General features: G+C 49.9%; 1 protein-coding gene across 2 annotated transcripts in view; it reads left to right on the forward strand.

The window, feature by feature from the left end:
• The window catches only part of LOC118792579 (alpha-(1,6)-fucosyltransferase-like), a 69,142-nt gene that overhangs the window by 30,955 nt on the left and 16,792 nt on the right, over window positions 1–21,395 (forward strand). Inside the window, exons 2-4 of one of the 2 annotated variants that reach the window (XM_036550456.1) lie at window positions 12,715–13,351; window positions 19,847–19,965; window positions 21,098–21,263. In XM_036550456.1, the coding sequence (XP_036406349.1) occupies window positions 13,149–13,351; window positions 19,847–19,965; window positions 21,098–21,263 (488 nt within the window). In that variant the 5' untranslated portion in view covers window positions 12,715–13,148. The remainder of the gene's footprint in view (window positions 1–12,714; window positions 13,352–19,846; window positions 19,966–21,097; window positions 21,264–21,395) is intronic. The other variant, XM_036550457.1, reaches the window with a different exon arrangement.

Consider the following 21,395-nt stretch of genomic DNA (forward strand, 5'->3'; position numbering starts at 1 on the left):
GATTGCAGCTGACAGACATGACAGTAATGGTTTGCTTTAGCCAGGCAGGAAGTTGCCAGCAGAAGAAAGAGGACCTTCAAAGCCAGGCATATGTTGCAAAATAAAAATTGAGAAAGAAAACAAAAAAGAAAGAAAGAAAGAAAAAAAAAACGAAATACAGTTTCTGGAACAAAAATGGGGAGGGTAACAGCTCCGCCGAATATTTTGTTCCCGCTACCTCTGCTTTGTAAATCGATCCGGTCGTGAGCGGTATCGCTTGTCCCTTTGGCTCGGAGACAAACGGTGCCGCCGCGCTCTCTCTCAGAGGTTATTCGCGATGCCCCCATTGTCCGGCGCTCGGATTCACCAGCGGGGCTCGCTGGCACAATTATGTCATACCCCACCCCCCAACGGAGACTGCGCTGGCCTCCACTTTCGCGGACCCTCGGAACAAAACCGAATTGTGGGGGACAGCAGAGATGCCGTGCGTGGAGTGGGACGGGAGGTGACACCGATGATAAGGCTGGCGACGGGGGGAGGCAATTAACATTAAACCCCTGTAACTTGCAGTGCGAGCGATTAAAAGGACACAGACAAAAGACTGCGGTTTTCCAAATAACAATAATAATAAAAAAAAAGAGTCACAGATGAAAGGAAAATGACTAATTTTCCACTGTGACCGCGTCGGCTCCTGTTGTCCCTTTCAGCTCAAGGATATGACATGAGGATATGACACACTGTTCTCTTTATGCATCAGATGAGATTATTCAGTTTTTTTTGATTGAGAGGCAAGGACAAAGTGTTCTTCAAATGTAGGAGGGCTTGTTATTAATACGGGTTTAAGAGGTGTTGGTTGCAGAGGAAAAGGATTAATATTAATGCATGTAAATATTTCATTCATGGGACATTTGTTCTACTTTTTATATACTACACAGTGAAAGTGATATACTATGCTATGAAAAATATTACCAAACTATGAAAAATTTTTCTAAACATTTTTAATGTAGATATTAATGCATTTCTTTGTTGAATTGTGGGTCACCTGCCTGTTCATTTTGCATTATTAACCCAGCAGTTGTCACGTGCAGATCTTCAGGCTATAATGAATTCGCATTTAGATGCTTTATTGTTGCTATAATTAATGGACAGTTTTGCTTGCGGCTTAATTTCATTTCAGTGCAGTACTCCTCAGTGATAAATCAGCTTCAGCTGTAACTTTCAGCGGAGGGGGGGAGGTTGATTGAGGTTATTTACACACAAAGTCCCATCGGTATTCCGCAAACTTGCTGCTAATGTCCCACCCCCAAGAACTGCACCGTTGACAGTCGGTCGTAAAACATTATTATTTTTTATTTGGTAGGTTTATAAATTCCCCCCACAAAAAAAAAAGAACATTCGGAGACGCAGTATCAGGTTGATGGGAAGCGGTTTACAGGATGTCTTTGGAAATCACGTCAAATGTAGTTTGTCACCGGGTTATTTTCCCTGCTCGTTTATTCGGTGCACAGTGCAGAGACCGCCGCTCCTGTCCTTGTTAAGGGTGGCTAAGGTGGTATTATCACAGGTGCTTATAAGGTGTAGGACACATTCCGAAATCAATAATTCAAGGGAAAAAAAAAACCCGGCCACTTGCATTACAAGGCAATATTGGAGTTATAACATGAAAGGGCCTGTTTGACACCGTGCCCAGAACGCGGTGGCTGTGAGCTGGGAGGAGGGGTGGGGTGTAGGGGGAGTGTGGTGGAGGCCTGCTCGGCTGCCAGAATCACGCTTTGAAGGTACCGCCTCTCCAAACGCACGGCTGCCGCAGACAAGATGTCTCCCGCTCGCGTACCCTCGACCTGCCGGCCCTGCGGCGAACGCTGCCCGATCTTGAGCCCGACCTTGCCCTCGTTGTGTGTCTGGGGTGGCTGTCAGGCCTGCTCAGAAGCCAAGCGCTGGCATCAGTGCTGAAGCCTGCCCAGATGCGGATTTTGCTTGCCCTGGGTGTTTGGCTTGACCTGAATCTGTTTCTATTGATGGTATATTCAAATGTACAGTACCAGTCAAATGTTTAGACACACCCGATTAAGATAATGGGAAGCATGCATTCAAAGAAATTTTGAACTAAAGAGTTATGCTTAAATGCTTGAAATATGTTTCTTAGACTAATATAAAGAGTGAAGTTGATGCCTATGTGTGAATTTCTTTCCAAAAAAGTTATTTTTAAAAACATTTTGTGGCTACTTTGAAGAATCTAAAATATAAGATAGTTTTGATTTGTTTAACACTTTTGGTCACTGCATAAGGCCATTTGTGTTATTTAATAGGTTTGACGTTTTTACTATTATTCTAAAAAATGGAAAATAGTGAAAATAAAGGATAAAGCTTGTGTCCAAACTTTTGACTGGTACTGTGTGACAAATTGAAACAGCAATCCGCTGCCGCCCCTGCCGGCCTGGGCTGCAGACAGGGGCAGCTCGGAGGGCAGCTCTCGCTCTCTCTGTGCCTGCGGACGCGTGGCCCCTTTTGTCAGGCTTTCACATCCCCCAGCTGTGATGTGCTAATATTACGGCCTCAATGCCCTCATGAGTTAGACAACGGATTCGAAAGAAAGGATAAAGCGAAGAGATTTTGTGTCAGCCAGCCTGTTGCGGCGTGATGCTTTGACCAACGGTAGGTTTTTGCGTTTTGAGCATCAGCGTTCAGTTCTTCACTTTTTTTTCGAATTTGCAGCGGATACCGCTGCCCCCTACATAAAGTGCCCACCATGTTTTCCGTTTTGCAGTTGATAATCCCCGGTCAACTGTTCAGGGATTAAAAGCACAGCGTTTGTTCGTAGGGGTAGACCAGCCTTCAGTGCATGAAAGCTTGTTGCATCAGCTTGAGGTGTTAATACTGTAATGATGCACATATTCACAAGCACACCCTGAAACACCGAAGCTCCTCTCACAGCTCTCATTCCTGTCCTTAGCTAGCTTGGTAAGGATGCAAATTACAATTTCGGGTCCAGTGTATATTTGGTGTTGTGTTCAAACTGCCACAGCATGTTATCACACAGTCGTTGTCAGTTCTCAGTTTCGACGATCACCAAGGTGTCACATTGAAAAATGGGAGTCATTTCAGTGGATGATTAAGACTGGTGTTAAAACTCAGAGAAAGGTAGGTTTGAATCCAAGCTGAAGGCTTAGTAACTCTGTAGTCATGAATAACGGCTTCAGGAAAGTGTAATTTTTGACGAACTCTCAAGTTCACGATGTGTAATTGTATGGTGCCAGTCAGGTCAGGGTGGTGAAGTGGGAGTGTGTTATGAATGGACATCATCATTGGAAAATTAACAAGATAAAGACTGAAAAATCGGAATTTCAGCAGGTGAACATTTGGTGTGCGCTTCGTTAATCCATTGTCACCTTAGAAGGGCAATAATTACTCACAGCGTAAACGGTATACAATGCGTGCTGTAATATTATATAATAGATGGAGAAGACATTCCAATGTAAATTGTATATAGCAAATAACAGACAGACAGACTTTATCAAGAAAGCTTGTGATGGTTGAGGTGGGCATTGCTTACCAAAGTAAGTAAATTGTTCTCAAAACTGAGAGGAAAATGAGAGGAGTGAAATCGGGGTAGTTTTTGGCCGTTGTAGTTGTGTCGGCCCCATTCTGTGTCTGCTTCATGACCCAGATGGCCAAAGTCACGACACTTAGCTAGGTATTTTACGTCTCAGTAGCAACAATGTTTTCTGTTCAGCGTCCTCAGCTTGATTTTTTAAGCCTGCATTGTTTATCCACGCCGTGAGTCAACAGTTTATGATTATTTTAAAATGTCACTGAGGGGTGTGATTGTGTCAAATGCTGGGCCTGTTTTGTCACTTGTCACTGTAACCACCCTTTCTCGCTGTGTCTGGGAGACGCCTGTCGAACAGTGTGTACAAATTGACCAGCGTGGTCTGAGAAGGATTTAGCCGGGGAAGGTCTTTCTTTTACCAGCCACACATTGGCAGTCAATTCTGTAACCTTGGTAAGGTGTTTATTCACACCAGTCCTTAAACATCAGGCCCAGCATTTTTTTTTTATCTCACTTTCAGGGGCCTTTTCACAGAACTTGTTCTTGTTCTTGTTCTCTGACTGGATAAAAATAACCTGATTGTAACACATCAATGTTGGGGCAGTACCGTGTCACAGCTTCATCAAAACAAAAAAAAAAACCCAAATGAATACACACAGACACGCACACACACGTGTGAAAAAGTTAATTTAATTTGAATGTAATACATTTTATGTATTATAAACATTTAGTCAAATGAATATTTTGTCCTACTGTAATTATTTTTGTTTGGTGAAATATTTTCAGTTTTGAAAGTATGCCCTGTGATATTAGTTGTTTAGTATCTTGCCTTAACTCGCTCAATATAATCCCTAGCTGCATATCTGTGAAGGACTGGATTTACTCAATCCCTGCTGTAATGAGGACATCACTTTGTGCATGATCTTCACAACTCGCAACGGACTCTGTGTGTCAGACTACAATTTTTGGGTTACTGACAGGAGCAGGCTGCAGACAGCCTCAGTTTTTGGCCATGGCGGTGAACAAGCCACCCCACGCGCACAGGCCGCGCGCCGTGTTTCCTGACGAGGTTTGTGTTGGGCAAAGTGAAGTGGAAAATGCCGTTGAGTAAAAATAGAGTGCTTCGGGGCTGGGTCCTTCGGCTGTGTGTGTGTCTGAGCGCAGGAGAAGGACCGCGGGAGGACAGGACAGCAGGTGTGCACCTCAGAGACGCCAAATGTACTGGAAGGGCGGGGGGAGGGATGAATTGAGCCTAGCTTCAGGTTATTGCTGTTTATAGAGCTTCGCGTGTTCATCAGGAACCCGGTCCCTGTGGGGTTTCTCTCTTCCTGTCCCTCTCTCTGTCTCTCTCCCTCTCTCTTCTTCATTCTCTCTTTCTCTCTCTCAGTGTGAGGGTTTTTGTAGCCTTTAGCGGGCTTTTTGCTTGCATTTTGTGTGGCTTTTGTGAGATCGCTTCCATTAAGAGCCCCGCACAAGCGTGTTTGCTGTGAGCTGGTAATCACAAGGACGATTCAGAGTCGCTCTTGGAGAGAGGTATTGAAAACAGGAACCTCGCAGCCGGGGGAAGACACGGGCTATTCTGGATCTCGAGGAGGAAACAGGCCCCCCAGAGCAGACTTTGTCTTCCTCTCATACTCTCAAAAATGTTGTTTTTTTTATATTTTAATTGCTTGCCTTTGCCCTTCGTCGTGTTCTCACGTTAAGGGAAAAGATGAGAGGCTCCTAATTATATTCATTATTGCTCATTTCCTGATCGAGACTCACAGAGGGAACTGGGATGGGAGGGAATTACACACACGAGAGGACAGCCCCTACCCTCCCCCCAACCCCAACCCCCGGGGGGTTGCCTCTCCCCTGTGCTGCCCCCTGCTGACCTGACCCCCCACCATGCAGCCCATTGCCGGCGGCCTGGGGAAAGGTCATCTGTCACTTCAGCTCATTAGAGGTGCGGGCGGGGCTCGGGAAAGAGAGACGGGGCAGCAACGGAGGAACGTGACCCCTTCTGACACATGAGGAATATCAAACTACAGCCCACATTCCCTCATAGCAGTTGAACTCTTCTGAACCAGATTTTCACAGCAGGTATAGCCCTTTTTGTGTGGTGTTCACTGTTCACTGGATGCAGAAACCATAAAATCAAAGACTTAAGGAATCATTTGCTGCAAATTGTGCGTCTGCCCATGGTGGTTAAAACCTCTTTGACTGTGGCCTCTTTCAAAATCGACACATAGCCACATTGATTTACTCAAAATCCATGTACAGTACAGTATGATGCCCAAAATAACTATTTATTTACAGTTTAGATGTGGGTCTCTGAAGTACATATGTGCATATGCCTGTCACTTCTGTTAGCTTCTGTTCTGTTTTTTTTTTTATGGAATTTGCATCATCTACACATCTGACAAACCCCTCTTCCAGTCTACCGTGTGCCTTCACTCAACACCCACAGTCTGGGGTGACAGGTTACACTCACTGGACAATCAGTTCTGTGTATCTGTTCATTGATCTCTGTAAGTCTGACACATAGTTTTTCCAGAGGCAGGAGGCAAGGCTCCACTTCTGAGAGATTCTGATTGGAGCGTTACTCTCCTTCTTGGGTCATTGGGCTCTTATGATCTCATGATGTTCCTTTCGTCCTCTGAAGTGTGAGGTGCGTGCACACACCGATCCATCCTAATTTACCTCCTGGCAGGAGAGACACATAACACACACAACACACATATGCACAGACACACACATACACACGTGCACACACATACACAACCAACATATGCACGCACATCCACAGATGCACACATGCACAGACACAAACGCACACACACACACGCAACCACACACACACACACACACACACACACACACACACACACGCACACAAGGCTTCAGCTCTGTTGCCACTCGGTGTCAGATCATAAGGAGGGGGCCCACTGCTCTGCGCAAAATTACCTTGAAACCTTTGCTTGTTTTATTTGTCTCTTGGTAATGCTGATCATAACCTTGATTGCTTTGCAGTGTCCTAAAGTGGCTGAACTCTTTGGAACCAGATTGTCCAAGCAGGTGTGGCCCATTTTGTGTGGTGTTCGCCAGACATAAAAATCATAAAATAGGGGAATTACGGAATCATTTACCGCAAATCATGTGTCTCTCCATTCTAATTAAAACCTAATTTGCATAACAATCTGCACAAACACCCCTCTCCCACTCAACTGATGTTTCCCAGAGGGATGGGGTTGGGACCTCCACAATTGCCTCCTCAGCATATTTTTTAATGCAGCGATAACCTTGAGGAAGTAGCTCTCTGCTCCACAGCTAGACTGAATGCCAGTTTGTGGAGTGGTCCATACCAGGCACCGGAGTGTACCACAGCTCAGATAGTGACTTTTGTTAAAGGAGTCCACTAAATGAATGAAAACACATTGCATTGTCAAGCCTTATGGAAACTGTTGTGCCTTATCAAAACTTGTGAATGTGCAAGCATTGGCTGGGGAAATTTAACATCACTGTCCTTTTTCTGAGTATGACAAACTTGGGTTGCAAGGATGACCACTGTTCACCTGTATCAGTACTTCCAATTAACTAGAAGTTTCTACTCTGAAAAACTTTGCTCGCTTTTTTCAGTCACATAGACTTGGGGCTGCAGTGTTCACTTTTTCACAAACCTGGTAGCTCTAGTGTTCACTGTCTCTCAAACCTGAGGGCAGTAGTGACCACTCTCTCACAATCCTGAGACCTCTAGTGTCCAATTTCTCTCACAATCCCGAGGGCTATAGTGTCCACTCTCTCACAAATGTGAGGTATTTACTGTACACTCTCTCACATCCCCATAGCTTCCGCTTCAGTATCCGCTGTCAGACCAGCCCTGGAAGCAGAGGCTCAGATGACACCCTGTGCCTCTCCTCCTGCTTGCTCACCTTCATTTCACAGCATGCGCCCTATCTCTTAAATTAACGGCCTCCGGTGCGGGAAACCTCCAGATGTTTGGAAGTAAACAGCGGCTCATGAAAAATTCAAAGCGATCCTGCATGCAGCCAGCCTCGTGGGAGCCACAAGGACTCAAAACAGCCCCTGCAGGGGACCGGGTGCTCGTGACCCGGCTCCAATCCCCCCCCAGTGGAGCCCCGTTTCCTGGAGACGCTCCGTATCCAACGCGCTCCGCCCGAGACGGGGCCACCTCTCAGGCCTCCCCCCTTCGCTCGCCATCTCCTGTTCAGCCACGCCCTTTCCCTTCGGAGCAGGAGGAGGGAGATGGAAGTGGGTCACCTCTGGGGTTTTTTTTTTTTTTCCTTTTGGAAACGCGTCGCAGGAGGCCCCCTTTTCCCCCGGCCGGGCCTTTTATCAGCCTCATCGCACCCCTGTTTGTTTCCCGTCCTACTTTACTGATTGTTCCTCGGAGCGTTCGCTACCTGTTCCAAATAACTGCAGCAACGTCTCCACAAAAAAGGAAAAAATAACTGCAATAGGAGAGGCAGCGTGTGTGTAATGAACCGAATATGACCAGTGGAACAACAGATGACAGATGTAGCTCTAGTCACTCACCTTACAGAACATCCTCACCTACTTTTTCTTATCAGTTTCTGTGGATAAAATCAGCATTTGTTTTCAGTAGTAACTTTCTTATGTTTATCGATTTAGAACAGATAACGGGCAGCGCCACCTCCCAGCTGGCTCCTGCTGACATCTGGGTTATCACACAGTAGGGACATAACTTTGGTTACAAAATATCCCTAAGTTGGGTTAAATAAATAACCAGGCTCAGCAAACACGGGCCGACAAATATCCAGTGACAATTAGTTTATGTGTTCGTGGGTGATGGGTCATAATTAGAAAATGGACTCCAAAAGCGGAAAATTACATGTATACGTTCCCTTTAAAAAGAAAGTACAGTCATAAATTATGGAAACACCCAGTCAGTTTAATGACGCGGGCCTTGTAAATCACTTAATTATCGATTACCTTTGCTCACTGAGAAGTTCAAACATAAACATTTTACAACCTACGTCAGTAGTCATCAACATGAAACAAGCTAAGAATAGTTAATAAGAGATTTAGCATCTGCAGAACTTAATTTGCCAAAAGCATCCATTTTGATGAGTCAGAAATGCTGGAAATCATGTGACGTTTCAGTTCTTTTCAAGATATTCAACTGAAGGGGGGGATCGCTGTTCCTGATGTCTGTAAATAACACACCTTTATTCATGATTTGAGAAGTTGTTATCCAATTATACATTTTCAATAATGGTTTACCTCCTGGGTTTCTTTTTGACCTGGTGAGTGCTTCCTTTAAATAACCCTAAAATTAACTGGTCCTTCTGTTGCCTCTGGGTATGTGTTCCACACAACCCTGATGAAGGATTGCTGCTTGAGTGGGTTGGCCAGATTAAATGTGCGCAGAAAATTTTTGACCTGTTTAACCACTCGTTCAGGCACTGGAACGTCAGCATGCATTAAGTATAGCGCTTTGTGCAACTGAAATCTATCAGCATTCATTTTAACAAAAGAATCAAATCAGGGCAAGCCCACGTACAGATGATTTTGGTGAATGTAGCATCCTGCAAAAGAATTCGCTTATACACTTATACCCTGAGATTCGGGTTTGATTTTGTTGACAGGAGTTGCAATTCTTTTTATAATGGGACTTACTTTGCTTTCCACCTAAACTCGTTAATTATGTAGCTGTCACACACTTGAGAGGGATGTCAGGCTGTAAAACAACTAAAACACGCACCCCGCGGGACTCTCGGCAGAAATTTAATGGGCCTTATTCACATTTATCCAAATTAATGAGACCGAAACAATGGCGGCCCTCTGCATGGGATTGTGCATCAGGGAGGTCACGACCGGACCCGGGATTCCGGGATCGGCGCGGCGGAGTGGCTTCAGTCCTCATGGCGGTGAGGATGAGAGGGGATTCATGCGAAAATGGAGGCACCGCGGGCGATGGGAAGATTGGACAGGCGGCCGTCGTTGTCGCGCGTGGATCCTCTTATTACAGCTCTGAGCCTGCAGTCGCATGTGTGCAAATTGAAAGAGCACATCAGGTATCTCATTTAGACTGGAGTGGCTAAAGCTTCGCTTTCCAGCATTTTTTTCCCCTTCTTTTTTTCTTTTAAGAGCAGGAATGAAGCTGCCGGCCCTGTCTGAGCTCTGTAACCGTCAGCAAAACGGCGCAATCCTCTTCAGATAATTCTGCCACACTTGAAATTTTTATTTATTTGTCGGGTGGCCTCTTTTTGGGGGGGGGCGAATTGGAGCGCTCAAAGCCACGAAGCACAGCGAGGCAAAGAGAGGAGACACGGTAACCGGCCGCTGCAACTCGGGCCCTCGTTTCCGCTGTGAAAACACTGTGTGCGGCACACCTCCGCTAACGCTAACCCAACATCGTCAATGCGCCATTAGTAAAAAGGCTGAGATTTCCCAGCGGTGCCGTTTGCTATGTCTCGGTACTCGCATAACGGCTCTGTTGCAGATGTGATTAAAGTGTCATTGCGAGGCGGCTGTTGTTTTGTTTTGTTTGCTCCTCATTTGCGGCCGCTGTAAACAGATGGGCTCACCGGCTCTCTGGAGCGAACGGCAGGTGACGGCTTGCCACCCCGCCTCGGTGCCTCCGGGATGGCCAGCTGATTCTTGTGCTCATCCCGTAGGCGAGCGATGTGAAAGATGCTTTCAACTGTGGGCTGAGCTTTTGGTTGGTGGATTCCCCCGTTCACTGACCTAAGCGAGCTTTTTGGCCAGAGTAGCTGGTGCGCTTGAAAGTTAAGTTCGAGGATAGGGATTCCACATGCCTTCTTCAACAGCTTCATTGACCGCATACCAGGCCAGGGAATGTCAAGGAATCCAGCACTAACTGCAGGCAATAAACCACTCAATGCTGCGCCGCCAAGCACGAGATATAATAGATTTTTATCCCGCTGTTAGGGCAGTGCTTGGTACTGCTTTCCCATGTTTATATTCTTGGTTAATGTAGGCCAAACGTCGATCCGCTACCACTGACATCACCACTCCGACTGATTCCAGATCTGTTGAAGGCGTCTCCTTTCGAATGAAACATTGATCGTTGGCATATCTCTTTTTGGCGGATGGGTAGGGATGGGTGGCATAAAATGGCCATTTTCAAACTCGGCAAGATGTGTTTGTTTTTCAAAAGACTGACACTTGTATATATAAATAATAACTAGGCCTCTTCCACACAGATACACACGCACACACCCACCTCACTTTGTCCTGAAAGTTGTTTTTTTCCATCTCTGCTAATGATTTTAGCAATTATTACCCTGAGCTCTGAGGGCTGTGTGATTGAAAGGGACATGGGGGAATTTTGGAGAAGGTCGCTCAGTCAAAGACAAACTTTTATTCACGGCTAATGCAGCTCTTCCCTGCAGCTAAATGTTTATACTGTATATTCAGCTTGAGTGTTATATTTAGCTCTGCCCTAAAACTGAAGTTAGTTAGGCCAATAGAGCTATACTTGTATCACTGTATCAAATGCACTAACAGTATTATTATGAAGCTGATGCCAGCTACTAGTAGGCTTTGTAGTTCTGTACTACAGTAGGAGCATTTGGATGTGTGTGGTATCTGAGCAGTGGGTTGGACTCTGTATGAGGGCCTATTCACAGCACCACACGGGTGTTTTAAAGTTAAAAAATACCTTCAATGCATTCAATGTGTGTGGCCTTGCAATAGCCCCCCCATACCCAACGGTGTATTATACTGAGCACATGTTAAACCTCCAATCCTGCTGGCAGGGAATGCTTTCCAGAGGCCGTCCTTTAAATTCCACATTTCAAAGGATGCGTGGGGAGCGCTGTCCGAGATCCCCCCTTTCAACGGACTAGGAAGAGCCGATAACAGAGCTCTGTTTTGACTGCGGAAGGACCACGCTCTCGATAATATCAGGTTTCCACTCGAGGTATGGGGAGAGGGGTTTGGTATTTAGCTGCGCGGCATATAGCGCCGTGGCTGGTGGTGCGCGGTAACGGAAGAGAGCGTTAATGCGCTCCCTTTCCAGCCACAATTCATTTTCACACCTCGGCAAAAGAGGGGCTTGCGTAAGCTCGTTAAAGCCCAGGCAGAAGGTCGCGGTATCGATCGGTTTTTGGTCTTGGGAGCCTTGCGGAGCCTAGAACCACAGAACCCTAGAATGGTAATGCACTATGTTTTTTTTTTGTCCGGCCCCCGTAATCAATGGGACGCATTTTCCCTGTGCTTGTAATGAATTGTTGTAACCCTCCCGTTCATCTTTAATGCATTGACTACTCTCTAGACGTCAATAAGGAATCTGTGATAATATCCGCCCACGACCACAATGAATCTTGTACGCTCACCCAGAACGAATTGGTCTTGCGTGTTTTATCCCTTTTCACAATCAATTCTGTGTCTGTCTCAAGAGTCGCGATGGACAGGGAAAGGACATTATTACATTACATTCTCGTCATTTAGCAGAGGCTCTTATCCAGAGTGACTTACATAGATCACAGTTTTTACATGTTACCCATTTATGCAGGTGGATATTTACTGAGGCAGTTGTGGGTTAAGTACCTTGCTCAATGGTACAGCAGCAGTGCTCCAGCAGGGAATTGAGCCAGCAACCTATGTGGTTACAAGGCCCGCACCTTACTACTATGCTACACTGCCGCCCCTAAAGAAGGAAAACAGCTGAAGAAGCAAGTAAACCTCATCCTGCATCTTGTGCATCGCCTTCGCTCGACTTTGTTTCCCCCAAACAAGTCTGGATGTGAAAAGGAACACGGGTAGCGAGTTTTCATAGCTGAAAAACATGAGACGTAACTAGGCATCTCCTCATGAGTCAGCAGGTGAGGGGCCAGGGATGAATGAATCTGGGTGCAACCCTTATACCCTTGTAGCAGCTGCTGTAGTGAGCTGGCCTGGTACCGGGCTGCTTGTCTGGAGCGCTCAGCTGAGGACGGGCTCCTCGGCCTCTGTGTAGGTGTTGTTTTGATGCTTCCCTCATCTGCTGTGCCCGTTAGTGACAGCGGAGCTGGGTGCCTGGCAGAGGCGGCGCGCATTCAGGTGGATGTGTTCAGGGCTGGTCAATTACTGCCAGTGTCAATCAGTCTCTTCCTCTGGGCAGCGTCTGTTCCTCTCTGGGTATGAATATTTAATGCGTGCTGTCCTGTCCGACTGGTGCTACTGGTGCGTAATTAACTTCTTTGTCTCTTTTTCAGGGGTGGACAGGAAGGAGCGAGAGCGGGAAGCCGGAGTGGACGCGGGAGGCTGAATGAGAGCCGGCAGCCAGAGCCACAGGGATCTGGAGCGAGGCGAGGAGCCGAGCAGCGCTGCTCAGTGAAGAGGAAGAGGAGGAGGAGGAGGAGGAGGAGGAGAGGGCCGGAACAGCAAGGGACCGGGCAGGGCAACGACGCAGAGGCAGCAATCGGCGCCCCCTGGAGGCGAGGCCATGTGCTAATTCCAGGCTAGAGAGGAAGCCGAACCGAAACGCTCCCCTCCTCCTCCCTCCTTCCCTCTCTCTTGGCCCACGCGTCCTCCGAGCTGCGGCCCCCGCCCTCCGGACGCCACCCTCCCCCCGCGGCGGTGAAGATGCCCTCGGGCGCGGCGTTGTGACGGGAACGCACTCACGTCCCCCCCCAGCCGGGAGAGAAAGATGCGCCCATGGACGGGGTCCTGGCGCTGGATCATGCTGGTCCTGCTGGCCTGGGGCACCCTGCTCTTCTACATCGGGGGCCACCTGGTGCGGGACAGCGAGCACCCCGACCGCTCCAGCCGCGAGCTCTCCAAAATCCTGGCCAAGCTGGAGCGGCTCAAGCAGCAGAACGAGGACCTGCGCAGGATGGCCGAGTCCCTCAGGTAAACTGCGCACCTGCAAAGAATTCTGGGAGTCCGGCGCCAAGAAATGCGAACGCCTACAGAAACAGCCTCCCGAGACCGTGTTTGAGGAGGGCAGCTTTTTGCAGTGTGTTCCCCCTCCCCTGGTGTTCATAGTTACCTTTGAAGGAGGTCTGTGTCTTTGACACTGTAATCACTGTCATCCAATGAGTGAATCTTTGCCATGTGGCAAGTGAAGAGGGCTGTGTTTGCTTTGTCTTTTTGTGTGGTGAGCATTACATGTATTTGTTTAGTTCAAGAGCCACTTAACATTGTTATCAAACCCAGACAGCACTTAGCAGCACTAACTGCACAGGCTGTAATCAGTGTTTTGAGCTCAGTTCCTCTTTCAGAAAGGGCCAAAGTTTAAACCCTGGTCAGTGAACCATGCAGACATCAAAATGTTCTGATACAGACGTCCGCACACGTATGGTGCATGTGACCTCATGAACGGTACATTCCCATACATATGTACGCGCACACAAATGAAGACACTCACACGCACCCACACGTTACAGGCAAGAGTTCCTAGATGACCTATCTGGGGTCTGAGATCTGGCCGTGGCAGAAAGGGGGAATTCACAGCTGCACAAAGTGGAGCTTTCAGGCGGTCTGGTGGTCAGACCGTGAGATCACACACCCTCCTTGTTGTATTCCAGCTCCTTGCGAGGTTTGGACAAAGGCCCTCTGAGCTGTGTAATGGTGCAGGCCAGCTCAGTGGAGGCGCTGCCTGGCACGGGCCAGCTTCTGCAGACAATGCGAGAATTTGCAGAGACAGATGGGCGTGTCTCTGGCTGTAGTTGGCCGCCGCCCCCGTTCCCCGGGGTGCTGCTGTCAGGGAGATGTCTGTAGGCCGGGGGGGGGCTGGGGCGGGGGCATGGCGGCCCTGTGAATACCCTCAGAGCGTTTTCGTCCGTGTTTTAGGAGCTGTAATGGTAAGTGCTGAGATGCAGCAGTCCCGGCCAGCCAGGCTGGAGCGCGGCTACCGCCAAGCCCGCCGCGCACGCTGGAGAGAGTGATTGCACCGCGGAGCTAATGAGAGCGGAACGCCCGAGTGATCTGACGGCTGCCGTGCCAGCCCCGCCCCCTCTCCTCTCTCCATCTGTCAATCATCCACGTTACCCCACCGTCCCCCACACATACATTCATTCACACACATACTCTCTCAGACTCTCTCACACTCTCACACACACACACACACACATAACTCACACATTCACACATTCACCCACACACAGTGACACACACACTCACTCTCTCGCACACTGTCTCACACACACTCACACTCACACAGACGCTCACACACATGTGGAGATGGTGGCATCGGGGCAGATGGGGGAGAGTTGACAGCAGGGCTGAGTGACAGGGGCGTTGAGTGATGAGGGCCCGATCGATCCCCAGCGCTCCGCGGCCGGGGAGACGGACGAGGGGGGGAGGGCGGAAGATTCCAGGTGGAAGTGCTCGAGGGTGCGATGATGGAGGGGGGTGCCGAGGGAGGGGAGGGAAGGGGGGGCGGGGGTAAGAGCTGTGAAACAGAATCGATGGCCACCGTGGCCGCGAGCGGACGGGATGTGCAGGGTGGAGAATTACAGCGGCACCATGGGCTGACACCTGAAGGACAGGCGAGAGAGAGAGAGAGAGAGAGAGAGACAGAGAGAGAGAGAGAGAGAGAGAGAGAGAGGCCCTGCTCAAGGTCAGAGCCCGCAGTTGGTAGCTGTTTTACGCGGTGGCATCAGGGTTAGTTCTGTCTTACTGACCCTTGCCTTTGAGTGCTGCACACGTTCTCCTTCCTTGAAACGTCACCACAATGACCTGTGTGCACAGACACGCGTGCATGTGTGTGCTTGTGTACGTGTGTATATGTCAGATAAAAGCTGACCCAATGCTGACCCCTGCTGAGGGAGTAGGTTCACTACATCCAGACTGAGTTACGAGGGGCAGGAGGAAATACTGCAGGGCTCTGTGTTTATAAATCTCAGGGCGCGATTGCTCCGTGGATTTCACGGGCATTTCCCAACATGCACCAGACCCTCATCAAGACAAGCTTCCCTACCCTGTTCAGAGAGCGTGGAAAATACAACTTGTGTGCGATGCATTATCCGGGTGGTGTTGTAGTGGCTTCGGTCCGGGAGTTCGGCTTTTAGCGGCGCGATGCTGTACGGTTTCGGCAGAGCCGAGTGCCGCTGGAGCGAGAGGAGAGGACTGTGTGCGCAAAGGAGGGTCTCCTGTCAGAGCACCTGCGGGCGCGCCTGAGGCTCGACAGTGCCTGATACAAAGCCAGCGGGGAGCTCCTAATGGCCCCGCTCCTGCCGCGGCCTGGCCTCTGCGGCCGTCTCACAGGGCAGCGCTTCAGTGGGAGGGAAGGCCGATCAGCCGCTCTCGAAGCGGCAAGCTGAACTTAGCACGCTGATTACACTGCTCCCCACGTCAAAAGAATCATGTCGGATTGGGCAGGCAGCTCCCTCATCACTGGGATTCTTTAAGGGCCAGCTGCCCTAGTTACAGCTATAGGGCAACTGCAGTAGGGTCAGCTATAGGGCAGCTGCAGAAGGGATAGCTATAGGGCAGCCACAGTAGGTACAGGGCGGCAGTGTAGCATAGTGGTTAAGGAGCAGGACTCGTAACCGAAAGGTTGCCGGTTCAATCCTCGCTGGGACGCTGCTGCTGTACCCTTGGGCAAGGTACTTAACCCACAGTTGCCTCAGTAAATATCCAGCTGTATAAATGGATAATATTGTAAAGAACTGTAACCTATGTAAGTCGCTTTGGATAAAAGTGTCTGCCAAATAACCAAGCGAAGACCAGCTGCAGTAGTAATGCTACAGTTGGATAGCACAGAGTGCTGCAGGGGTGTGTTTTGTCTGAGCGAGGGCTCCAGGGTCCTGTGGACAGCTTCTGCTAGCAGCTCTGTGTCAGATCAGAAAAGCAGCACCCGCGGAGGGGTGACCAAGCCGGTGGTCACCGCTGGAACCTGGGAAACATGCCATGTTGAAGTGGCCGTGAGTCTGGGACAAGAGGTACAATCCCGCAGAGGGGAACAGGGAGACTTACAAAACAAATCCAGTCCAGAATCCAGCGAGGGCAGCTTTTTTTTGGCCTCTCTGGTTCCATCGTCCGTTCAGTGGATCCCCACATCCTGGCCACTACGGTCAGTGCGACCCTGTGGCTGTGTCTGCAGGTTCAGAACAGGTGGAGAGGGCCACCTGGCCCTGCTGTAACACCACGCCACCCCGCACACCAGCGCTAATCATGCACACAGTCCCGCGCTGAGAGATGGGCCATCCGCACACGGCCTCTCCCTCACTGCTGGAAAGAGTCCAGCCAATCTGTGGCCTGCCGCTAATCCAATAAACATGCAGATATGGGACCACTGATGAGCCGACGGGGGTCCATTTTATCATGAGCCTGGCATAAAACAGCCAATTAAAGCCACACTTCTTATTGTTAAGTATGTCTTTTAGGACTAGTTAGTAAACTTGTTATTAGCAGGTAGTATAGATGTAATATGACAAGTAAAACGAATAATACTTCCCCTTTCATTTCTTTGTGTACCTTAGTGGTACTACTAAACAATAACAAGTTTCTGGTTGATTTCTTTGTGTACTACTAAGTTCGGGGTTTGAGTAAACAGATGTAAATATGAATGTTAAAACGTCTGAGCAAAATCTGAGCATATGAACATATAAATGTACACTTTAAAAAAATCATTTCTGAATAATTTTATACAAATATAATTTATAACCATAAAAGCAGGCCTTTGAAATATAGGGTGACTCCAGTAAGAGTCACCACCTGGCTCCAAGCACTATTCCATGGTTCAATACGGATGCACACCTGGAGCAGACACGCGCGCCTTTGTGCAGTTGTGACCTCTATGGACTCAAATACACCCTCACGCCTACATACACACAAACACACACACACACACGTACACACATACACACATACACACACACACACACACACACACACACACACACACACACACACACACACACACAAACACACACACACACGCGTACACACACACGCGTACACACACACACACACACACACACAAACACACACACACACGTACACACACACACACATACACACACACACACACACACACACACACACACACACACACACACACACACACACACACACAAACACACACACACACGCGTACACACACACGCGTACACACACACACACACACACACACACACACACACACACACACACACGTACACACACACACACATACACACACACAAACACACACACATACACACACACACACGCGCGTACACACACACGCGTACACACACACACACACGCACACACAAACAATGGGAGAACAGGGGAACAATGGGGGAACAATAGGGGAACAGCCTGCGGTAAGTGGGGCAGGTGAGGCGGCGCAGCGATCCTATCGGTGATTAAACGGGAGGCAAGAAAGTCGAGCCGTTCTTACACATAACCTCTCCATTCAGAGCGGGCTGCTCCACTGACACATATACGCTCAGCGCAGCCTACATTCCCATTGTCACGCCTCGCCCTGCGCCTCCCATTCAGCCATTGTGTCAGGAGCTGTCTAATGACAGGGCTTTTCTCCCACACGCCGCGCACACTGCACCTCGGCTCTGAGAGGAGAGATTACAACAGGTGCCGGGCACCTGATTCTCAAGGACCGCTCGCTTGATGGTCCGCATGACAATCGTGGAGATCTGAGACACCCCCCCTCTGAGGTGCGTCTGGGTGCGTATCGGCTGCAGGTGGCTGATGCTCTTGGTTGGGCGCGAGCTTTTCATTCGTTCGGTCGTATCCTAGAAGCTTCCCGGGTCCGTGTTCAGAAGCCGCTCGTGCGGCCGGTTCCAGCCGACCGCTCAGCGGTAAGCAGGTGGAGGTGGGCCAGCGGCGGTGCGCAGCCGCGCGGCATTTCTGTCGGAGCGAGCTGGCGTGCGACCCGGGCCTTTTCTGCCTCCCTCCCTGAGCCTGGCCCTTCCAGCTGCACGCTCCGCAGGCAGTCTCTGCTCCTCCGTGTAGGCGCAACCTGTGCTGGGATCAGCATTCGCTGCTCATCCTCCCCCACTGCAGTCTTTTATTGGCTCAGGTGGCTGCGCCAGGGTCAGTATCTCCCATGGCCAATGTCTCTCTTTGTGGAACAGCACTGCTGTGGCTGCTGGTAGTGCTCTTATTGCTCTCCTGACTCTAAATGCACACATATCAAGAACATGTGAGCATGCGTGTGAATAAATGAGTAACACACGAACACATATCGGTAAAATCCACACCTATCCGCGGTATGACTGAAAGCAGGTATTGGTGGACTGAGTTGGAGGGTTGATGGGGCAAAATTTGCATATACCCACCCACTCCCGCTCTCAGACTCAGCCAGTGGGCGTGAGATGGCTGGCACGTGCGGGCTCTGGTTTTTAATTACGGTGGGAACGCCATGAGGTGCGTGGGGATTCCGGGCAAGGCCTGCGTCAGCGTGCGGCTCATGCAGGCCGGCGGAGGGAATCTGACCGTGGTTTTGCTGCGTGTTTCCCTCGGAGGAGGGGTGTGCCGTCACGCAGGAGCTTTGGCCGAGCCAGGGAGAGGGTGGGAGCGGCAGGCCACCAGTCTTTGGTGACACTGCTGTGAGCTGTCGAACCAAAGAGCACATACGGAGGGAGCCAAGTGGGGAAAGAACAACTTGTCTTTCTCAGACTGGTATTCTTTTGTGGGGTTTTGTCAGGTTCCAGTGGCTGAGGGTTTGTAGGTAGGTGTATACGCGCACGCACGTGAGTGTGTGCGTGTGTATGTGTAGTGTTAAACTGATAAATACCAGTGAAAAACACATGAAGATACTGTCAGAAATATGATGTCATTTGGAACTTTTAGGGTAAGAAGCACCTAGGCTACATACGCTCATTGTGTGAATGATGTCAGAGGTACAGACACAGTGTATAGATTCCCTTGTAATCCTCATTGTGTGAGTTATGTCACAGGTACAGTCACAGTGAATAGATTCCTTTTTTATGCTCTCTGTGTGTGTGATGTTAGAGTGTGTACTTGCCACCTTTATCTCTTCACTTCCTTGCTGTGTCTGACTAAACAGAGAGAAAGACACGCTGACAACGCAGACGTGCACACTAACAGACACACATGCGTATCGAAGTGCACCCTCACAAACACAAGACACACACATGCACACAGCCACACTGCCACTTACACACACACACACACACACACACACACTCACATACACGTAAACATAAACACGACCACACACAGGCTGCCACACATATACGAACACAGACTGACACACTTCAGTCACAGAGATACAAACACTTAAAAACACACACACACACATACATACATACATAGATATACACACACATACAAGTTATAGAGACACACACACACACACATACACTTGCACACACACACACACATACACTCACACACACACACAAACTTGCTGACGTGTGGCCTCTCCCACAGGATGCCCGAAGGCCAGGCTGAGGTGGGCCCGGCGGCGGCCGGCCGACTCCGCACGCTGGAGGAGCAGCTGAAGCGAGCGAAGGAGAAGATCGACAGCCTCCACAGGCTGTCCGGAGATGGTGAGCGGCCGTCACGCAAACATCAGATCGGGGGGTCAGTCATATGGAAGCAGCTTTACAGCGGTGCCCAAAGAACGCAAAGCCCTCAATTTGTTTCATGTTTATGTCCGATTGTATATGGGGTGCTTATATCCAAAACAGATTCAGTGACAAGTCTAAAGGAAAGGACCTGCTCTCCCACGTCTGCCTGAATGAATCCATATGCTTGGTTTTAGTCCAGTTGTTGTGGGAGTGAAAAGCGGCTTTATAAACCTGAAGAAAAGGGGTAGATTTAAGGCCTGATTTACCTCCCAGCGCTAGACTGCAGCTCTACAAAGAAGAGAAGGGGGGCTCTACAGCTGGCAGCAGGTGTGGGTCGCTCCGGGTCTTTGTTTTCCGGCAGCACGCAGGGCGCGAGCCGAGGATTTAGCCAGAGGAGGGTCTGATTAGAACATTGGGCAGGATTTTGTGAGCTTTAATCCCGCAGTCCCGTCCCGCCGCTCGTCCGAGCGGTGACCTTGCGGCGCGGCTGATGGGGACCCATGCGCACTTCCCCTGAAAACGGGGGCAGAGGGCCTCCCTGTGCCCATTCCCGCCGTGGGGGGGAGCGGGGGCTAAAAATACCCGCTGTCTCTCACTCGGCAAAAAGGAGGGCGAGCGAGCCCGAAATCCCAGCGAGTCGGCACTCTCCCCCGTCCCGCTTCAGAGCGCTACCTTCCAGAGTCCTTCGCGCCGAACCCGAGGGGGGGGGGGGGGGGGGGGGGGGGGGCGTGTTCCGTTTTTTCAGGACACCTCCTCTGCTGCGCTGGGACGCGCTAGCCCCAGTTCGTCCCGCTTTTGAAAAGCCAGCACGAGGGGTGAGCTGTCATAAAGCGATGGAAACACATGCTCACGGGGCCAGAACAGAACCCTCAAAGTGCAGCGGGTCAGAGCTCACCCTGAAGCAATAAGACCGCTACACAGACGGGGCCTGTGGAATGAGCGGTGACCCCTGTCAGGGCACGAAAGGATTTGTCTCTTTGCTGGAGCTTTAAGTACCGTGGGTTGTGAGGCCGCCTGTGGTGTGCGTGAGGTTACGGCGCAGCGAGAGGTTGGTGGCCTCACTGTGTCCCCCCTGTTGCCGTGTCCCTGTCCCTGTCCCCCCCCCCCGCAGCAGGCCCAGGGAAGGAGCAGGAGGTCCTGCGGAGGAAGATTGAGAACGGCGTGAAGGAGCTGTGGTACCTGGTGCGCAGCGAGGTGAAGAAGCTCAGCCACATGGAGGCAGGAGACCTGCAGAGGCACAGCGACACCCTGCTGCAGGACCTGGGGCACCAGCAGAGGTCAGACACGCCCCTCCATCCCCCCATCCCCCCATCCCCCCTACTGGGACTGGGGCTGGGGGGGGGGGGTCACTGCAGCCACCGTGGACGTGACCACGGTCACTGAAAAGGGCCGCATGTGATGCACCTAGG

This window comes from Megalops cyprinoides, chromosome 17 (assembly GCF_013368585.1).
Source record: "Megalops cyprinoides isolate fMegCyp1 chromosome 17, fMegCyp1.pri, whole genome shotgun sequence".
Classification (NCBI taxonomy): Eukaryota; Metazoa; Chordata; class Actinopteri; order Elopiformes; family Megalopidae; genus Megalops; species Megalops cyprinoides.